General features: G+C 37.3%; 2 protein-coding genes across 2 annotated transcripts; one reads left to right on the plus strand and one right to left on the minus strand.

Moving 5' to 3' along the window:
- On the minus strand, positions 1 to 5,377 carry LOC139978801 (uncharacterized). Its single transcript, XM_071989302.1, has 4 exons — positions 4,979 to 5,377; positions 4,008 to 4,179; positions 2,855 to 3,481; positions 1 to 1,971 (listed from the first exon to the last, which is right to left on the minus strand). Exons 1-4 carry the CDS (start codon positions 5,092 to 5,094, stop codon positions 1,390 to 1,392), a joined length of 1,497 nt encoding a protein of 498 aa, XP_071845403.1. The 5' UTR covers positions 5,095 to 5,377; the 3' UTR covers positions 1 to 1,389.
- A 1,755-nt stretch (positions 5,378 to 7,132) lies between these two features.
- On the plus strand, positions 7,133 to 15,633 carry LOC139978808 (protein FAM151A-like). The gene is made up of 4 exons (XM_071989317.1): positions 7,133 to 7,373; positions 11,774 to 11,896; positions 12,405 to 13,302; positions 13,875 to 15,633. The coding sequence occupies exons 1-4, from the start codon at positions 7,328 to 7,330 to the stop codon at positions 14,401 to 14,403; spliced, it is 1,596 nt and encodes a 531-aa protein (XP_071845418.1). The 5' UTR covers positions 7,133 to 7,327; the 3' UTR covers positions 14,404 to 15,633.
- The last annotated feature ends 2,104 nt before the right edge of the window (positions 15,634 to 17,737 follow it).

Raw genomic sequence — 17,737 nt, forward strand, 5'->3', positions numbered from 1 at the left:
TTTTCAAATTTGTAGCAAAATTTATTTCTGACTGAGGGTACAATACTCGTGTCCTGTAACTTGTCAGTGAAGGTTTATGTACACATAATGGCGCTACTATACAAATGAAAATGGGGCCAGTGGGTACAGTTGTCTGCACTGCAGGGGAGGTGCTGGTCTGGCTACGGCCTTGTCTATAACTTGGGTCCACCCTGAGAAACTTGTGTTGTGAGTTGAATTATAGGTGAATCTACTGTAGCCTACCATACAGAGTACGTAACTTTTAGACCAATTCAAGTCTACTTAGCATCATACATAAAACTTTGCTGTTTATTAACTCTTTGCAATTAGAATATCAAATACGTAGAAAACTTAGTAATGGGGAATAAATTGAATTTATATGGTAAATGTATACAAACACACGCTTCACTGAACAAGCCACATGCATGTGGCACAATTATACAACATATATAATCCAAAATAAATAAGCAAAACTCTTTTTCAAGTTTATAAATAAGTATAGTAATAAAGAGGGCAATGCAACTTAGAACATGGGAATTTAACGGTACCTGTTTATAATGAGCGATGCAGGGCCAGATGAACCTACATAGGCTGATATATAAGGCTATATAGCTTTGACATATTACTTTGTTTTAAAGCCCTACATTTTTTCCCTCTTCAATTTTGAAGTGCAAAATATAGTATCAAACTGATATTTTTTAACAACTAACTGAAACATCGCGAGCCAGAAATTTTGCAAATGTTGAAAATAAATGATTAAAATCTGCCATAAGAGACCTTAAGACTAATTTTAACTTCGCTTTTGTACCCAAATCTTCGATTGAATTCAACGTCTGAGCGAAAGTTTAAGCTTTTCATCGCCTTTAGATTTAGATCATCTGTTCGCTTAATCCGGGCCTGGCGATAAATGTCGGATTATCCGATCGTAATCTCACGGATAAATATCGGACTCCATCCCCTTATCCGTACATCAAAGTCGCATCCACACACCGCATTTATGTTGGTATTGGTGGACATGTTCACATTACATTGATATATGCCTCTTATTACGTATTATTTCTCATATGCACAAACTAATCAATTCACGTATTCAGCCGTCGTCGCAACACCCAGACTTATCTTAATTCGGACGGAACCAAAAAAAAAACTTGAATCTTGAACACTTCATATAGTTCAAAGTCATCAGCATTGCTTCAAAAAGTTACGTTGATAACTTGTACAATTATGCTTAATATTTTTTTATTTTCAAAGCAGTTTCCTTAAAAGGGACAACGTTCCTTCACAAATTGAGTGAGTGAGCATTATTCGAATTTTTGTACGGTTGTACATTTGTTAACAATAATGAGTCCAAAGGGCTTCCTGCAATAAGTGTCAGAATATAGCAATAAGCTAGTATTGATCAATCTCTATAGTAACACCATCTTCATCGATTTCTCCTTCGTACTTCTCCTCTACAGCCATATCCTCTATATCTAAATCATCAATAACTTGTTTACTTCTTGCGTCCATTTTCTTTAGTTTTATTCCTCTCTTCCTTCCACCACACGACGGATCAGAAGTCCTGCTATCAGTTTTTATAGGTTTAAAATGCCCTTCAATAGGGATATTCAGTGTTGCCGCAGACTCTGATGACATTTGTAACCTGACGGCGTTCCATGGAGCGCCTTTGATTACCAGAACCTTCTCATCTGCTGGATTGACCATCGCTCTAACCTTTCTTGGGTTAATGCCACCAGGCAAAGGAATCTTCCTCTCAAATTCCTTTTCAAAACAATTCTCTTCACAATTACATCTATGAAGCCCTTTCACATGAATGTTATTATTCTGAAGTGTAATTTCAATATCTGTAGGATGATAGCCTCCGATTTCGATTCTCTTTATTTCTATAGGAGATGGAGTGTGCGGCGTACGTGGCCCGGTATCTGCATGTCCAGGATGATAATTACCGTTGTAGTAATTCCCATCGGGTTCCTGTAAAGACATCAATTTTATCAGTGGAAATTCAAACGTTACTGACTTGGATGATTCGGTCAGGGAACTTAAACTCTGATGCAATCAAATTCAAATAAAATGGGTGGCGTATTTTAATTTTTTAGTGTTGTTGGGGAAAAGGTGGGAGAAGGGAGGAGGCGGCTTACGTTTTACGAAAAAGATGCACACAGTGATTAACATCAACACAAATTAAAGGGTGCGAAGACTCGCGCAAAAAGGAACGCCTAATGCCGATAATCTGACCCAGTTTCGAATGAGGTGTAACAGAAGTTTTAGACACCACCATCTATCCCAGAAAATACACACACAGCTTGCTACCGTCGGTAATTAGACACTAGTGTACAATCAGTACATACAGCTGCGGTCAATACCCACAGCACAGTGTATAAACGATACAGCGATGGATATCTCAGGTCCAGCTAAAGATAACAAGGTATCACGTTTCATTACTGTCTGCATTTTGTAGCGACACGAACAAAAGGTCACTTGCAAGCAACAGAAAGTTAACTTTTCCAGATGGCCGCACACGGTTTGGGGCGAGTCTTCAATGCCTTTAATGGGAATACAGCACGCGGGACTGAAGTTATGATTTCTGTCTGGTGTAACCGGAAATGACGTAATGTTCAGGCAGTGTATATATTTGATAACTTTTCATTTCCGAGTGGTCGGAATGTTCGCTACAAACATTTGAACATTAAGAACGCATTTCATTGGCACAGCTGGTAATAAAATAAAACAGTTATATATTATATATACGGTCAGACCTAGAAAGTTGAATACCGCCGCCCTATTTAATTTTTCTCTTTTTCTTTCTGATAAATTCTCTGTCAGGATGTTATGTGGACGTTTTGCAGTTACCTACCTTGTTTTGCCCTGGGTCCCGTTGACGCCTAGACGGCCCTCTCTGACGATCGCTCTGTTGATTTGGTGCTGTGTCCCTAACGTGTCCCTGTTCATGGCCATTATTCTGTTGCTTTGAGGTTGTACCCCTAGCAGGCTCCCTGTGATGGTTGTTTTGTCGATTTGAGGTTGTTCCCCTAGCAGGCTCCCTGTTATGATTGTTTTGTTGACTTGAGGTTGTGCCGCTTACATGCTCCATCTGAGGGTTGTTGTAACGTTGATCTGACGCTGTATCCCGTGCAGGTTCCCTTTGACGGTTGATCCGTTGATTAGGGGTTGTGTCTTGACTAACATGCTCCCTCTGAAAACGGTTGCCCGTATTAGTCTCCCTCTGACGGTTTATCGGTTGATTCGATGCTGTGTCCCTAACCGGCTCCATCTGACGTGTGTTGTGATATTGCTTTGAGGCAGTTCCTCTGCCCATACCATTACCGATAGTGTAAGTATTTTTAGAGGTTTCAGTTGGTCCGTTCGATCGATGATGTATGCTAGTCTGCTGACTGGATTGACCGAATTGAGGATTTCTAATGTCTTTGTTCGTTGACATCGCACCATCCCTCTTCTCACACCGTATGGTATCGTCCAAACTCTAGAACGAGAAGAGTTAGAATTATTTGAAAACTCGTCATATGCTGTGAAAGGTCCGCGTCAGCTAGGCCGATGCGATTTTAGGCATAGTAAAACCACGTACATTTATTTTGAAACCTGTTTAAACGTTTAATCTACACGTACAATCGTCAAGAAGTATGGAATGATCAAAATCAAAGCATTATTGGTAGGCCTAATTCTGGATTCGATCACTCCACCCCGGTTGGTGAATGAGAGGGGGGTCATTATTTTGGTGCCATCACTTTCGTGGCGGCAACCAATGGTTGCACTAAATATACTATGGGCGAACGGTTTAGTATTAGCCTTTTCTTTGACAGACTGCATAATTAAGGAAAAGGTGAGAATAGAGGGGGTGAGGCAAGTGGAAAGGAAAGGCTCTAATACCTGCCAAGACGACCTGAGAGGGTGGTGAGGTCCCAGGAAAAATTGTAACCTTATATACCTTGCTATCAGTTTTACACTGTTCTTTCTATATATATAGGCTTGTTATATTCAGTTCAACACACCTCGTGTCCACCTCGACCCAGTAATAACCTTTGCTGAAGTGGTTTCCATAGTCTATTGCGTGGAACAAATCCGTACCCAGAAGTCATTGACAACGACGGTCTTTGTATCATTGTTTGGAACGGAGAAGCATCGAGAAGCAGAGAATGATAGGAAAATGGACTCCATAATTGTCTGTAATGTAAATAAACAAAAACAGTGCAACCGATGACTAACGGATACGAATCGATTAATTAATTAATTAATTAATCGATTAATTAATAAAGTCATGTGTGTATTCGTATTCATATATATATATATATATATATATATATATATATATATTTATATATATATATATATTTATATATATATATATATATATATATATATATATATAAACATTTTAAAGATCTGCTTATTGGATCCAATAATAGCACGCTATACCTAGGAAAGTTTTGTGACTACATAATCGACCTGCATGCCACAGTCGTAAATCGACCTCAGGCTGTCCAATTAGCCTGCGTAGCTTCTTAACATCATTATAGGCTCTTTGTGTAAACACTGTGTGGAAATATTTTCATGCCTACAGTGTAGTTTATCATACAGCGTTCACACAGACCCTCATACAAGAAGAAAAATATGTGGCAGGCGTTCAGACTAATTGGAAAAAAGAGGTCATTTTACGACCTAGGCAGGTCGATTACGTAATCTCAATATGATAGCTTGCTATAGTTGGGGTCTTTACAGCAGACCTTTAAACAAAGTGGGAAATGGTGTATCTTTCTTTAAGCATTTTAATGCAAGCATCCCATCCACCCCACCACATCCCACATACAGGTATGGTTATATATTCGATAAGTTTGGTCAGATAGAAAATCTTGTTTTCAGTTCGAATGAGTTTCTTGTAAGATATGTTTACTACAGATCATGTTAGTCAATGGTAAATCAATTTATACACTTTTCACTAAGTGAAACAAACAAAAACACTCACCGATGAAATCCTCTCCCAGTTGGGAGAGACTGCAATAACTGTCCATGTGCTCCGGGTGACGTCAATATGACACAGAGGATGAACGATATCATTATTTTGGAGTAACTGAATTCCATAGTGTCGAGGTTAAAAAGATGAAATGTTCAGTCCAATAAGACCAGCAAAAGTAAACTGTTTCCCCTTAAATGTATTAAATATACAAGCTCCAAGTGGTGCAGTTATTATTGGTTAACAACAAAAATGTAAACGAATATCGTATCCACGCTGTAGGTAGTATTATGAAGGTACGCTTGAGGCTATTCGAAAGGACGTCTGATATTGAAGTTAATTGTAAATAAAAACTAAACTTAAAAACCTGTTCGTTTTATAGATTTCTGTGGCTCCAATTACCTATGCAACAGTTACACGTGTCCATATTTTATTATAAAACGTCAGCTTAACAATTGTAAATCTGCAGAGACTTTCGTCATCTTTCATAAAGCAGACGACCTGTGTATTTATACACTCTTCTCGATGATTCAAGTAGTCCCGCGAAGATTCCACTGACAACACACAATGACGTCACGATCTAAACAACAGACAATGACGTCACGATGTGACGCAACAAGTCAGCTAAATTACAGTATTTAGTGTGCAATACAACGTGTACACACGGAGTGTAGGGATCATGTAGTTAGCTTGGTGTTATTGACAACACACAATATATGGGCGGCCATTTGGGCAAAAAATACAACGATGAAACAGACAAACAGACAACAACAAAAAAAGATAAAAAGGAACAAGTATAAGAATGTAGCGCATTACAGATAGACTGAAGGGATATAGAGATGAAACATTCTAAACAAGAAAAGATCAAATAAACAGACCAAAATGAAGAAAATTGACAAGATCATACAGCTAGACTGAATTTTTGGAATTTCAACAAGACTAAAAGAGAAGAACAAATATAAAGATGGAAAAAACGAATAGATAAGAATCTAAAGAGAACATCGATTTGCTAACACAATCTCCACACAGTGATAGACCGAATATAAAGCTCGATAAACCATTGACAAGCCGTTTTACTTTTTATTCGATATTTGATGATATCAATAATTATTTGGTGATATCAGCAATTATTTAATGATATCAACAATTAATTAATGATATCATAAAATCATTTGATGATATCAACAACAACAAAAGAAAAAAAAAGATCATCGTCATCGTCATCTTCATCACGTCATCATCATCATCATCATCATCATCATCATCATCATCATCATCATCATCATCATCATCATCATCATCATCATCATCATCATCATCATCATCATCATCATCATCATCATCATCATCATCATCATCATCATCATCATCATCATCATCATCATCATCTTCACATTCACGTTCACATACACATACCCGTACACACACATGTTCACATACACGTTCACGTGCACGTGCACATTCACATGTTCATGTTCATATTCATCATCATATCCATGTTCACATTCATGTTCATATTCATATATTGATATATATATATATATTCATATATGAATTCGCATTCGCATTCGTATTCGTATTCATATTCATATTCAGAACCAGAATCAGAATCAGCCCCACTGCTCTGGGAATGCATCATTCATCTTTTTATATCTTGGTTTCTCTATCATACAACGAATTCACCGAACACAAAGACATTTCGTTATCACGTACAGTCCTGAAATGCATACTCTGCATTGCTAGATTATTCATTATTTCGTATACTTGGAAAGGCGCGGATCCAGGGAGCGGGAATGGGGAGGGTATCTGGGTGGGGGGGGGGGGTGACACACCCCTTTTCAACTTCAACATAAAATAAATTCGCATTCGTATTCGTATTCATATTCATATTCATATTCAGAACCAGAATCAGAATCAGAATCAGTCCCACTGCTCTGGGAATGCTATCGCAAGACTTTCCAGTAACCTAATTTTCTGAATATAGCCTATACGTGTATGGTACCAGTTGAAAATCCTTCAGTCTTTACTGAATTATCTCGTAATACCAAGTGATGCTCCTTGTTTTGCTTGATTTGATATTGATAAAAGTTACAGAAGCCTAAATCTAAACTGGGACATCCATAGCATGGACATTGGACTTGCAGCATTTACACGAACAGGCCTATCTCAGCTGTATTATTTGTATAAGGACACAACAGATTTCATGCATGCAAATCCTGTTGTGTATATCAATCGCAGTTTCTGCTGGCATTCCTCATCTGAAGAATTGCCATTGCTCAATTTCAACGTACAACTTCAGTGAACGAGGGACATGAACTGGACGCTCTTTCTTTAATCTACTTCATGGCATGATCCAACAATATGTTTTCAGTGGTACTTTTAACTTTATTCCTGTCAAGTTTTGCAGGTAAAGTTGACATTTCATCATTCATCTTTTTATATCTTGGTTTCTCTATCATACAACGAATTCACCGAACACAGAGACATTTCGTTATCACGTTTAGTGCTCAAATGCGTACTCTACATTGCTAGATTATTCCTTATTTCGTATGTTTGGAAAGGCGAGGATCCAGGGGGCGGGAATGGGGAGGGTATCTGGGAGGAGTGGGGGCCCCTTTTCAACTTCAACATAAAATTAAAAAAGTAGTTATATAGATACAACTGGACCTCATTATAGACCAAATGTATATAAATATATAAATATGCACCATTTCAAGTCTGACATTTTCAATTTTATGGCGAAGGACCTGCTGTTTGCATATATATATATTCGTTTAATACATATTTTGGAAAAAACATAAATTTGTAAACATAAATATTTTTGGTTAAAAATATATATTAAAACAAAATATACATTTGTAAAAATATTCATATTTAAATTATATCAAAATTTGAAAAAGACCTAGAAAGTACCTTTCGCTGGATTGCAACGGATGTACATGAACTGTCTGAGGCTGATGTCTGTCCATTGGCAGGATCGCCAATCTTTACTTGTTTCTATTGGTTTTGTTTGCTTGTTTGTACTTGATTTAATATCTTGATGAATGTTGTTCGAATCTACCTTCATACATAGTTTAGAAATATAAAAAAATATAAAATTGTAACCATATATAGTTTGATTAAAATATATGTTTAAAACAAAATATATATTCGTAATAATATACATAAAAATATACAATTTCACAAAGATCTATGCTTTGACAAAAATATATTTGTTACTAAAATATATATTTTTACGATATATTAAACAAACTAAATATTTGTAAAAATATACATATTTACAAAAATATACAATTTTAGAAAACCTATACTTAGGTAAGATAAAGATATATTTTACTGAAAAATTTAATGTTACGAATAAATATATTTAACAAACTCGTATCAATATATCAATATATATATATATCAATATAAATATAAATATCAATATATATATATATATGTATATATATATATATATATATATATATATATATCATACAATATATATCATATATATATATATATATATATATATATATATATATATAATATGAACCATATACATATCATATATAAATAAACTCAAAAACCGTAACTGTTAGTTTAATATACAGGCAAAGATTTAAATCAGGGCTAGCGGACCGTGTATACCCACAGAATTAATATACGAACGTTCGCATATATACTGTTATGAATTAGAATACGTAACCAGCCATTTAGATATATGAAAGTCTACTTAATTTATCATATAGGCAATGTCATAAATGTTCCTTTTGAATCTTGCGAAAATTCATATTAGAAATGTGTCTTCCGTGAATTGCTTTCCCACATAGTAGTAATGCTTGTAAGAAAGTATCTTTCGCTGGATAGCAACGGATGTACATGAACTGCCTGAGGCTGATGTCTGACCATTGGCAGGATCGCCAATCTTTACTTGTTTCTATTGGTTTTGTTTGTACGTGTTTTAATGTATTGATGAATGTTGTTGTTAGAATCGACCCTGCTTATACTGTCTGTTCGTGCTAACATATGTGACTTTAAACATGCTAACATATGGGATTTAGTACAGGCTAAAATATATATGGGAGCTGTTTGTATAACTAACTGTGGCTAACACTAACAGTTTGGAATAGTACAGCCAGGGAGTATCTATAACAACTCCCTTGTACAGCTAACATACGGAACAGTACTGCTAACACGTGTAAAGTATCAGAGATTGAAAGGTTTCAGTCTGGGTCCCTATAGCATGTCAATCCAGTTTTGAGAATCCAGATGTAAGGCTTGTGATTTTACACTTGAGGGTCGACTTTGTAACCTCCTTGCAGATTTGAGACCGTTAATCCAAGATGTGAAGTTTCTGATAATTCGAGAACATTCTTCTGAACATAGTAGTTGTGCAGAGCATTATTATTTGTCGTTGTGTTAGTGTTAGTATAAGTTAAGTAGTAGTGAAACTGCAGAATTTCTTGACGTTATCATGTCCCTTGGGGGTGATCCTCTTAGTGTAACATCATCTTCATATAGAGCTGGTGGGAGCAGCTCGATATTCATAAGGTCCGTTACTCATAAAGTTCATTGGTCGTAAGGTTCGTTAGTCATAAGGTTCATTGTTCATAAGGTTCGTTATCCATAATTATAGAAAAAACGGTTCCTTAGTCATGAGGTTCGTTATTCATAATTGGAAAAAAAGGTTCGTTATTCATAATTGAAAAAAAAGGTTCGTTTTTCATAATGGGAAAAAGGTTGGTTATTAATAATTGAAAAAAAGGTTCGTTATTCATAATTGAAAAGAAAGTTCGTTTTTCATAATTGGCAAAAAAGGTTCGTTATTCATAATCTTCTAAAAATAAGGTTCACTATTCATAATCGCGGGGTCGTCACGCCCCAGTGCCCCTGCATCCCATTGCCCAAAAGTTGAGGTACCCACTGGCAGTTTCGAGGTGCGCGTGGCCAGGGGAAAAGGGGGTCACTTGCGGCCCAGACGTGGGCTTAAGGTTAACGACGGGTTAAAGTACGGCTATCGCATGAATAATTTGCCGACTAGTCACAGCTGCAGCATGAACCATTTGCCCACAGGAGAAATGGGTAAAATATTACCTTTTTTGAAGGGGGGGGAAGGGGAGGGAGGAGGGGGAGGGTCGCTCCGCCCTGCTTTTTGTTGTTGCTATTATTACTGTATGAATACTGGATCTTTTTCCGATTATGAAAACGGACCTTTTTTGCTATTATGAATATCGAACCTTTTTTCCGATTATGAATAACGGACTTTTTTTGCTATTATGAATATCGAACCTTTTTTCTGATTATGAGTAACGGAACTTTTTTGCTATTATGAATATCGAAGCTTTTTTCCGATTACGAATAACGGACCTTATGAACAATGATCCCTTTTTATTATGAATAACGAACCATTTTTCCGATTATGGATAACGAACCTTTTTTTCGAAATAATGCACGTTATGAATAACCAACCTTATAAAAAATGACCCTTATGACTAATGGTCCTTATGAATATCGGGCTGACCCCGAGCTGGTAATGCTTTCTGTGTCACCCAGCTCACAAAGTATGGAACGCCAGTCGAAGAAACGTCATTGACGGTATCAATGTTCTTCTTGCAACAAGCAGTTGCCGTTAGCTACTCGTACAGGAAGTTCGAAACCGTAACCACCGATTGTGTTATTTCATCACATAGCGGTTTAATCACATAGTGGTTTAATGACATACGGTAGCGGTTTAATCACGTAGCGGTTTTTACAACTAGGCCTAAGAATTAAAAAAAATTATTACGCATTATTCATGTGTTACTGAAACTTTGACTGGTTGCAACACATTGTGTATTATATAGTTATAGAAAAATGACTAATTTCCCACTAAAAAACTATTATTTTTTCGATACAAATTGTTTATCAATAAAATGTGTTCATTTGATTGTTCAGGCTTAATAGAAATGAATATTCCGTCTTTAGCTCAGCTGGGTTTCCAAGGCAACGAAGCGCATCCCATTGGAATTGCTTTTATCTATCTTTCCGTGTGTTCACTTTATACAGTTGAATGAGTATTACACACATAGCACTTGATCAATATTCATCAATTTAGTTGTACAAGTTATAGTCCTTTGATTAGGGATCCATTAGAGTTCACATAACAAAAATAAGTCCAATGTCATATGTCAAGGGCGCCTTTAAAACATGGCATCTATATATATTAAAAAAAAAAACTCTTTTCCCTTATCCAACTAATCTGATCCGGATGAAAGATTATGTCAATGGTCATTGATGAGTAGAACAAAAGTGATACACGGGTAAGGACATCAAAGGACATTGAAGTTTATAACGTGTCTTAATGTGAACATATTAGTTAGTTGATATTAGTTGATATTAGCATTTCTTCATTGCTCACCGCAGTCATCAGATGGTAGAGGGGGGAAAAAGAAAGTATTTAGAAATATGAGGTCAAAGGTCACATGAATTAATTGCGACCTGCATTTTTTCTATACATATAGAGACTCGCGCTGAGCAATGGCAAGGGACGAAATAACTGGGTTCGCATAGCAATTTGCTACCCAAGAATTGCCAGTTGCTAATCAATATTACTTTTGATTAGCAAAAGATGCAGTACCTGCTAATGCTAATTGCTATTTCCAAGAATTGTCGAGCAGTTATTGCTAATCAATTCTCTAAAAGTATTTCGTCCCTTGAATGGGAGCAAATGCGGAAATACTACAGAAGGATAGTTCAGAGGTCATCTTGGGCACGTAATATATGAAAACTTGAAATAGTTTCGACAACGTACGACTGATGAGGTGTATATCATTATCTTTCCAGGAGCGGCTACCAATACTTTGGACAACTTGCTTGACTTCTTCCCGTCATCCCAAGGCGATGGATTGAACATAATCTGGGCACATGGCGTCAACAGCCATGAAGAGTTGGATAAAAGTTTGAGTGGTAAGAAATTCAGACCGACGGAGACAATATCCAGTCTCTGTATCTCAGTTTCTTTCCATATTTTCAAGTTGTAATTAAACGTTTACCCTTGCTATAGTATAAACTATACCGGTATTAAGTATAATTTTACTTCATTCATTAGCCACGACATTTGCAAATGTTTCCTCTGTGTTGTAAAATCAAGGCAAAAAAAGTATATCACAAAGTATAGAACAAAGCATGGTACAAAATATATCCCAAAGTATATTTGGTATTTGCGGAAGCCACGTGTTTCTGTTTATGTTATTTGGTATCACCGATCGATGTAACATTTGTCAGTGAAACTATAAGCAACAAAAGAAAGTCGATGGAGGATGGAGACGGGCGCTTGAATGCTCTCAAAGAAAGAGTGACCAAGAAGGTAGCATAAAAAACTGATTACGGTTGTGAGATCCTGATTGTAGGCATGATCTGGTATTGACTTTATCATGAGGAAGTTGTAATAACACTCTATTCTTTTCGTCTATAGATGATACCATGATGTTGGAAACAGACATCATTTTACGGGGCATCGGGACGGAAAACCCAACGGATATACCGGTCAACGCTCACCCTCCAGCAACTGACAGTGACCTACTGGTGCTGGACTTTGTTAATGAAACAACATTGACGTCTGGAAAAGGAATGAAGTTGGACTTTAAATATCTAGAGGCAGTCGGACCGACAATGGAAATAGTTCTGAATCTGACCGATCAGATCAAATGTCCCCTCTGGATCAATGCAGACATCGTTAAAGGTCCCAACTCACCGAAGGACCCGATATCCCCGGTTGAATTCATAGAGACTGCTAATAGCTACTTTGACCAGACTGTCATGTCTCTTGGTTTTACCACCGGCTGGGGTCCTCTGCAGACCGAGGACCTCTATACTTGGACCATGATCTTTGATATTCTTCAGTATACATATCCCTTAGATCCGCAACCAGTCACGTATCCCATTCGTGCCATATGGTGTGTTCGCTCCTGGTCAAAGTTCACTTGGTTGTTAGGGTTACGGGATTCGTTCTCCATTACAGTTTGGTCCGGGTCGTCTGATCCAGTCAATGTGCAGGGATTGGTCAGCTTGCGTAGCCATGGTGATATTAGCAGGATCTACTATGACTTGCCCGATACACTACGAGACAGATTCTTGGAAGCGATAGAGGACGGTACACCGGAACCGGATGTAAAACCACCCTCAGATTGGCAGAGTGATCTATGGCAAAGCTTTAATGCTGACCAGAATAATTTTGTCTTCCTTAGCACTGAAAGTGCGGGAATATCTGGCGGCGGAGACCGTTCAGGGTATATACAGTCAAAGGAAGAATTCACGGCTGAACGTGGCGTAACAAACGTAAATGTTCACGGTACCGTACAGTTTGTAGACAGGTAGGCCCCGCAATATTAGATAAACCCTTAATGTTGCCACTCGGGGAGGGGGGGGGGTAGGTTGTCAATTTTGCTCTTCTATGTGCAGCTCTGATCCCCCCCACCCACTCCCGCAGCCCTCAACATAACTGCCGGTAAGAAATTATAACATTGCCCTTTTGCCCCATAAAATGCGTCTATCGCACTTTAATTCCAACCATCGAGATTTAGGATTTTTGATCAGACAGATTGAAATCCTCCATCATCGTTTGATATGCTGGCTACTCTTTTCGACCCCCCCCCTCCCCCAATACCCTAATAATAAACGGGACATGGCATAAGAACCAATATGTAACTGTAGTATTTATACTACTACATTTAATTCCATCGCGCCTATAGCAGTGCACTATTACTGTTTATTCTCATTCAGAGCTACTCAGAGTGTATAGGCATTGCATGACTTGAGGTATGAAGTTAAACGGTTGATAAACAAACTCAGAAAGAGAACAAGAACGGGCAGTTAAAAAAAGTATTCAATATTATATATAAATAAAAACTGTTTTTCTCTTCTTTTTTTTTCTCGTCTGATTCAGGTACGATGAAGCATCGAACGATGCACGATTTGATGTTTATATACGCTCCGATGAAATAAATCCCGATGATTCTGACATCTATGAAGAATGGTACTCAATTAATGGCGTTAGACTTCAAGTCGGCCGGGACGGAGAAGTATTCCTTGGAGGTGATCAAGATGCGGGGGGCATAAAGATTTTGACATGTAAGCTACCCTCAGCAGAGTGCTATTCTTTCGAAATAGTCGATAAAGGAGAAAATGGACCAATCGAATCGACCGTTACTGTCGTTAGTTGTAGCGATGCTTTGGAACCCGACGAAAATGACGGAAGGAATTGCAGTCTATCTCTTACTACTGACGAGCTGTTAAACTTGTCAGACCAGTCGTTTGTTATAGTTTCCAAAGTTGACGGATCAGGAGATGTAATAATCGAAAACTTAGCTATATTTAATTCTGAAGCCGAAGATCCAGGTCGAGGGCAAGGTATTATGTACACAATTTCAGTATTGTTGTTGTCCATATTAGGCTCCATTTTTGGTACACAATGAGTGCATCATGCCATGGAACATTTTCGACGTACATACACTATAATATGTGCTAATTATACGTGCTAATTATACAACGGGTGTCGTACTCATTGACATTCACACTAAATTCGTCACATCCCAAGGCCGCTAAAGCATAGACAAAGCATAGACAAAAGTTGTGATAATAGATAGCTAATTCAATTGAATTGTTTCGGCTAATATGTCACATTCAAATATAGCCTATCCACCATGACCTTTAATATGTTAAGGTAGCAAAGGTCGAAATTAAGCACAGCAATCAGTCATTCCCATCCACAACCCTGGTTTACCCAGGAATTTTCTGAACGCCTTAAATTGCGTTCAGTAATCCAATTTTTTTGACTATCAGTATAGTTTATTTTATCCTCTTCAACGTCCGGCGAGCATAAAAAAGAATGATGACTGAACACAAGCCTAAGAAAGTCACCTCAATAGGTCCATTTAGGACTATTTTTCGACATTTGTTAACTTTTCAGGCGGATGTACACTACTCTAATTGTGGTATTGTACATACATATATTATACTTAATGTGTTGGATATCATATCCAGATGACAATTTCCCCCCCCCCCCAAAAAACCTGATTAATTATATAGTACTAGGATACACGCTATATTATGAAACTGAAAGATCAGCATGAATTTCTTTTTAAGACCGGAAGACATTATGACTGTCGACTAATGAAAAAAATACACCTTTGTTTTAGGGTGTTATTATATCTTAATATTTGACAATAATGTCAACATTTGTCTGTTTGTAGTTTTGAAGCCAAATACTCATGATGAGCAAAGTATATTGTACACATTGTCTATAGGCCTGACGAGATAGGGGAAGGGATCAATGTAGGAGACGTGATAGGGTCCGGGCCTAGCTGGGATCAAATGCAGGTGCCCTGGAAGACAAGAAGGGGCCGGGGAAATTGGGGATACACGAAGTATGCCAAAAGGGGGCCCTGTGATGTTATTGTCCCCGGGTTCCGACCAGGCTGTCTAAGCTTCTGCTTATCAGTAATATTGCTGTCCATTCACTTTTTGGAAACATTACCACCGTACCTGGTTTAATACCGTACATGGTTTAATACCGGTATGTAGGCCCAAATATTTCAACAATTGTAAAGAGAGAATTTGTTGGTACATGCAAATCAGTATCTATGCAAAATAAAAGTAAGTATAGGCTAAAGTTTTGCACTTGATGAAATAAATTGATTAACTAAAATTATTAGTAGTTGTGTCGTTATTATATCTGTGTATAGTGTTTTGATCACGTGTGGCAGAAGAGGATTCAATCTGGAGGGGCACAAACATCGAGTGTTAGATGGTCCAGGTGATTTCGATTCGAGGGCACATAACCATGAAGTTATTCAAAATAAACTCTCCAACAAAATGGATTCTGCGCACTCCGTATCACAATGATTCCATAGTTGAAGGTTTACCAGCCACGAAGGGCACATTTAATTATTCTTATTATTTTTTTTTTGCAACAAAAGGGCTGCAGCCTTTTTATTTATATAACGAAAGGACACATTTTACCAATACGAAATTTGTTATAGAGTACTTTTAATTAGCCCCCAAAAAAGCAAAGCATTTGTCATTTATCAAAAGGAGCATTTTGAAGTTTTACTATAATGATGGTGTTTTCGTGCTTGTGTAGCCCGTGGATATAGACAGAATTATATTTTTAAGAGATATGACTCAATGCGTGATGTGGTAAAATATTCTGTGATAGGCCAGATATTACATGATATTGTCATAATTAGCACCAAAGACACACAACGGCATACCAGCAATAATTGTTTCCTCTCTAGAACATATATAGTTGACAAGTAAACTGATTTACCGTTTAGATTACATATATAACTAGAGACAAACATACCGTACAAGTAACGTAAACACCTCCCCTGAACAGTATATACATATCCCACATAGAATTGATGTTCGGTTACGGTATTGGATATCATAACCAGCTTTCATAGTATGAAGGAGGAGCATTTTTTTTTATGAAATAATGAAAATGAAACTTCCATTCAGCAAGATAGCGTATAAACAGTAAAGGTATAGGTCGAAATATAAATGGAGGTAAACTCTACAGCTCCAAAGCATGTCAGGTTTAAACTTCGCATGCTTTGAAAACCAGAATGCAAAAATGCATTGTGGTTTCGATGATGTAGCATGAGCAGTTTTCTACATAAATCTGACGTAATGTGTAGTAAGGGGTGTACATGTTTATAATGCTTTTACGATTTAACCTGTTGTCCCAATATGACCTTTTACTTCCACCAAAATCAATAGGCTTCTTTGTTACTCAATATTTCACACCTTCATACCAAGGACGAGATCTGCCCAAGCTTCCAATATTGGGGTGTCATATTTACAAGGTTTTCACAATTTGACCCCTGGTAACCCCAAATTACCTTTGACCTAAACAAGCTTTTTTTTACACAATGTTGTCCTCCTATGAGGTCAGCCCAAGCTTCTGGTATTGAGATATCGTGTTTACAAGGTTTTCACAATTTGAACCCTGGTGACCCCAAATGACCTTTGACCTCCACTAGGAACAATAAGATTCTTGTACTTAATGTGGTACTTCTACACATCAAATATGAAATTGGTCTGACATTCCCTTTTTGAGATATCGTGTTTACTAGTTGGGCGTCACAAACGCACTCACACACACATACGCAATCATGACTGCATAGGTTTACGATATTGATGGGAACCAAAAACTTATACTTTTCGAAATAAACAACGAGTTAATCCCATGAATTTCTCATCTGTGTGTGAATAAGCCTTGCACAGAGGTCCTTTCTTCCGCACAGTAGGAGCGTTTTTGGTAGTAATGGAATTTTCAAGCTATTTTAGATACCAAAATAAACCCTACGAATTTCAGAGAAAATCTTTATAAGGGAGGAGGGGGGATAGGCAGAATTGTGATGCATATTTATCTAACTTCTCTTACTCACAAGAAAACTAGTTTCTGTATTGCATTTGTGTTCAGATGTGGGGTAGAGATGGGTGCATGGTTGGGGGACAATAAATTTGACTTGATTGGGTTGGGGGAGGGTTGGGGGAGATGAGAGGGGTAACCCAGATGACTTACATTTTTACATCTGTTTGAGTTAATGACAAACATCTGCACAACCATTTAAACAACAATAAACAATTTAAACAATAAACTAAAAAAAAGAATAACAACAACAACAAGAAAAAACAACAATAAACTGAAAATACCATTGTTCTCTTCTTGCATTTTATTCAAAATTCTGAGTAGATCAGCTTTTGCTCTTTTGTTTTCTTTTTTTTTTGTAATATTTTTTATCG

Source organism: Apostichopus japonicus, chromosome 13 (assembly GCF_037975245.1).
Source record: "Apostichopus japonicus isolate 1M-3 chromosome 13, ASM3797524v1, whole genome shotgun sequence".
NCBI classification, from domain to species: Eukaryota; Metazoa; Echinodermata; class Holothuroidea; order Aspidochirotida; family Stichopodidae; genus Apostichopus; species Apostichopus japonicus.

Coding starts and splice junctions, on each gene's coding strand:
- LOC139978801 (XM_071989302.1), bottom strand. CDS start 5,094: ATGGAATTCAGTTACTCCAAAATAATGATATCGTTCATCCTCTGTGTC. Junction 4,180..4,978: donor ACTGGGAGAGGATTTCATCG/GTGAGTGTTTTT, acceptor TTTACATTACAG/ACAATTATGGAGTCCATTTT. Junction 3,482..4,007: donor TGGGTCGAGGTGGACACGAG/GTGTGTTGAACT, acceptor TTCTCGTTCTAG/AGTTTGGACGATACCATACG.
- LOC139978808 (XM_071989317.1), top strand. CDS start 7,328: ATGTTTTCAGTGGTACTTTTAACTTTATTCCTGTCAAGTTTTGCAG. Junction 7,374..11,773: donor ATTCCTGTCAAGTTTTGCAG/GTAAAGTTGACA, acceptor TTATCTTTCCAG/GAGCGGCTACCAATACTTTG. Junction 13,303..13,874: donor ACCGTACAGTTTGTAGACAG/GTAGGCCCCGCA, acceptor CGTCTGATTCAG/GTACGATGAAGCATCGAACG.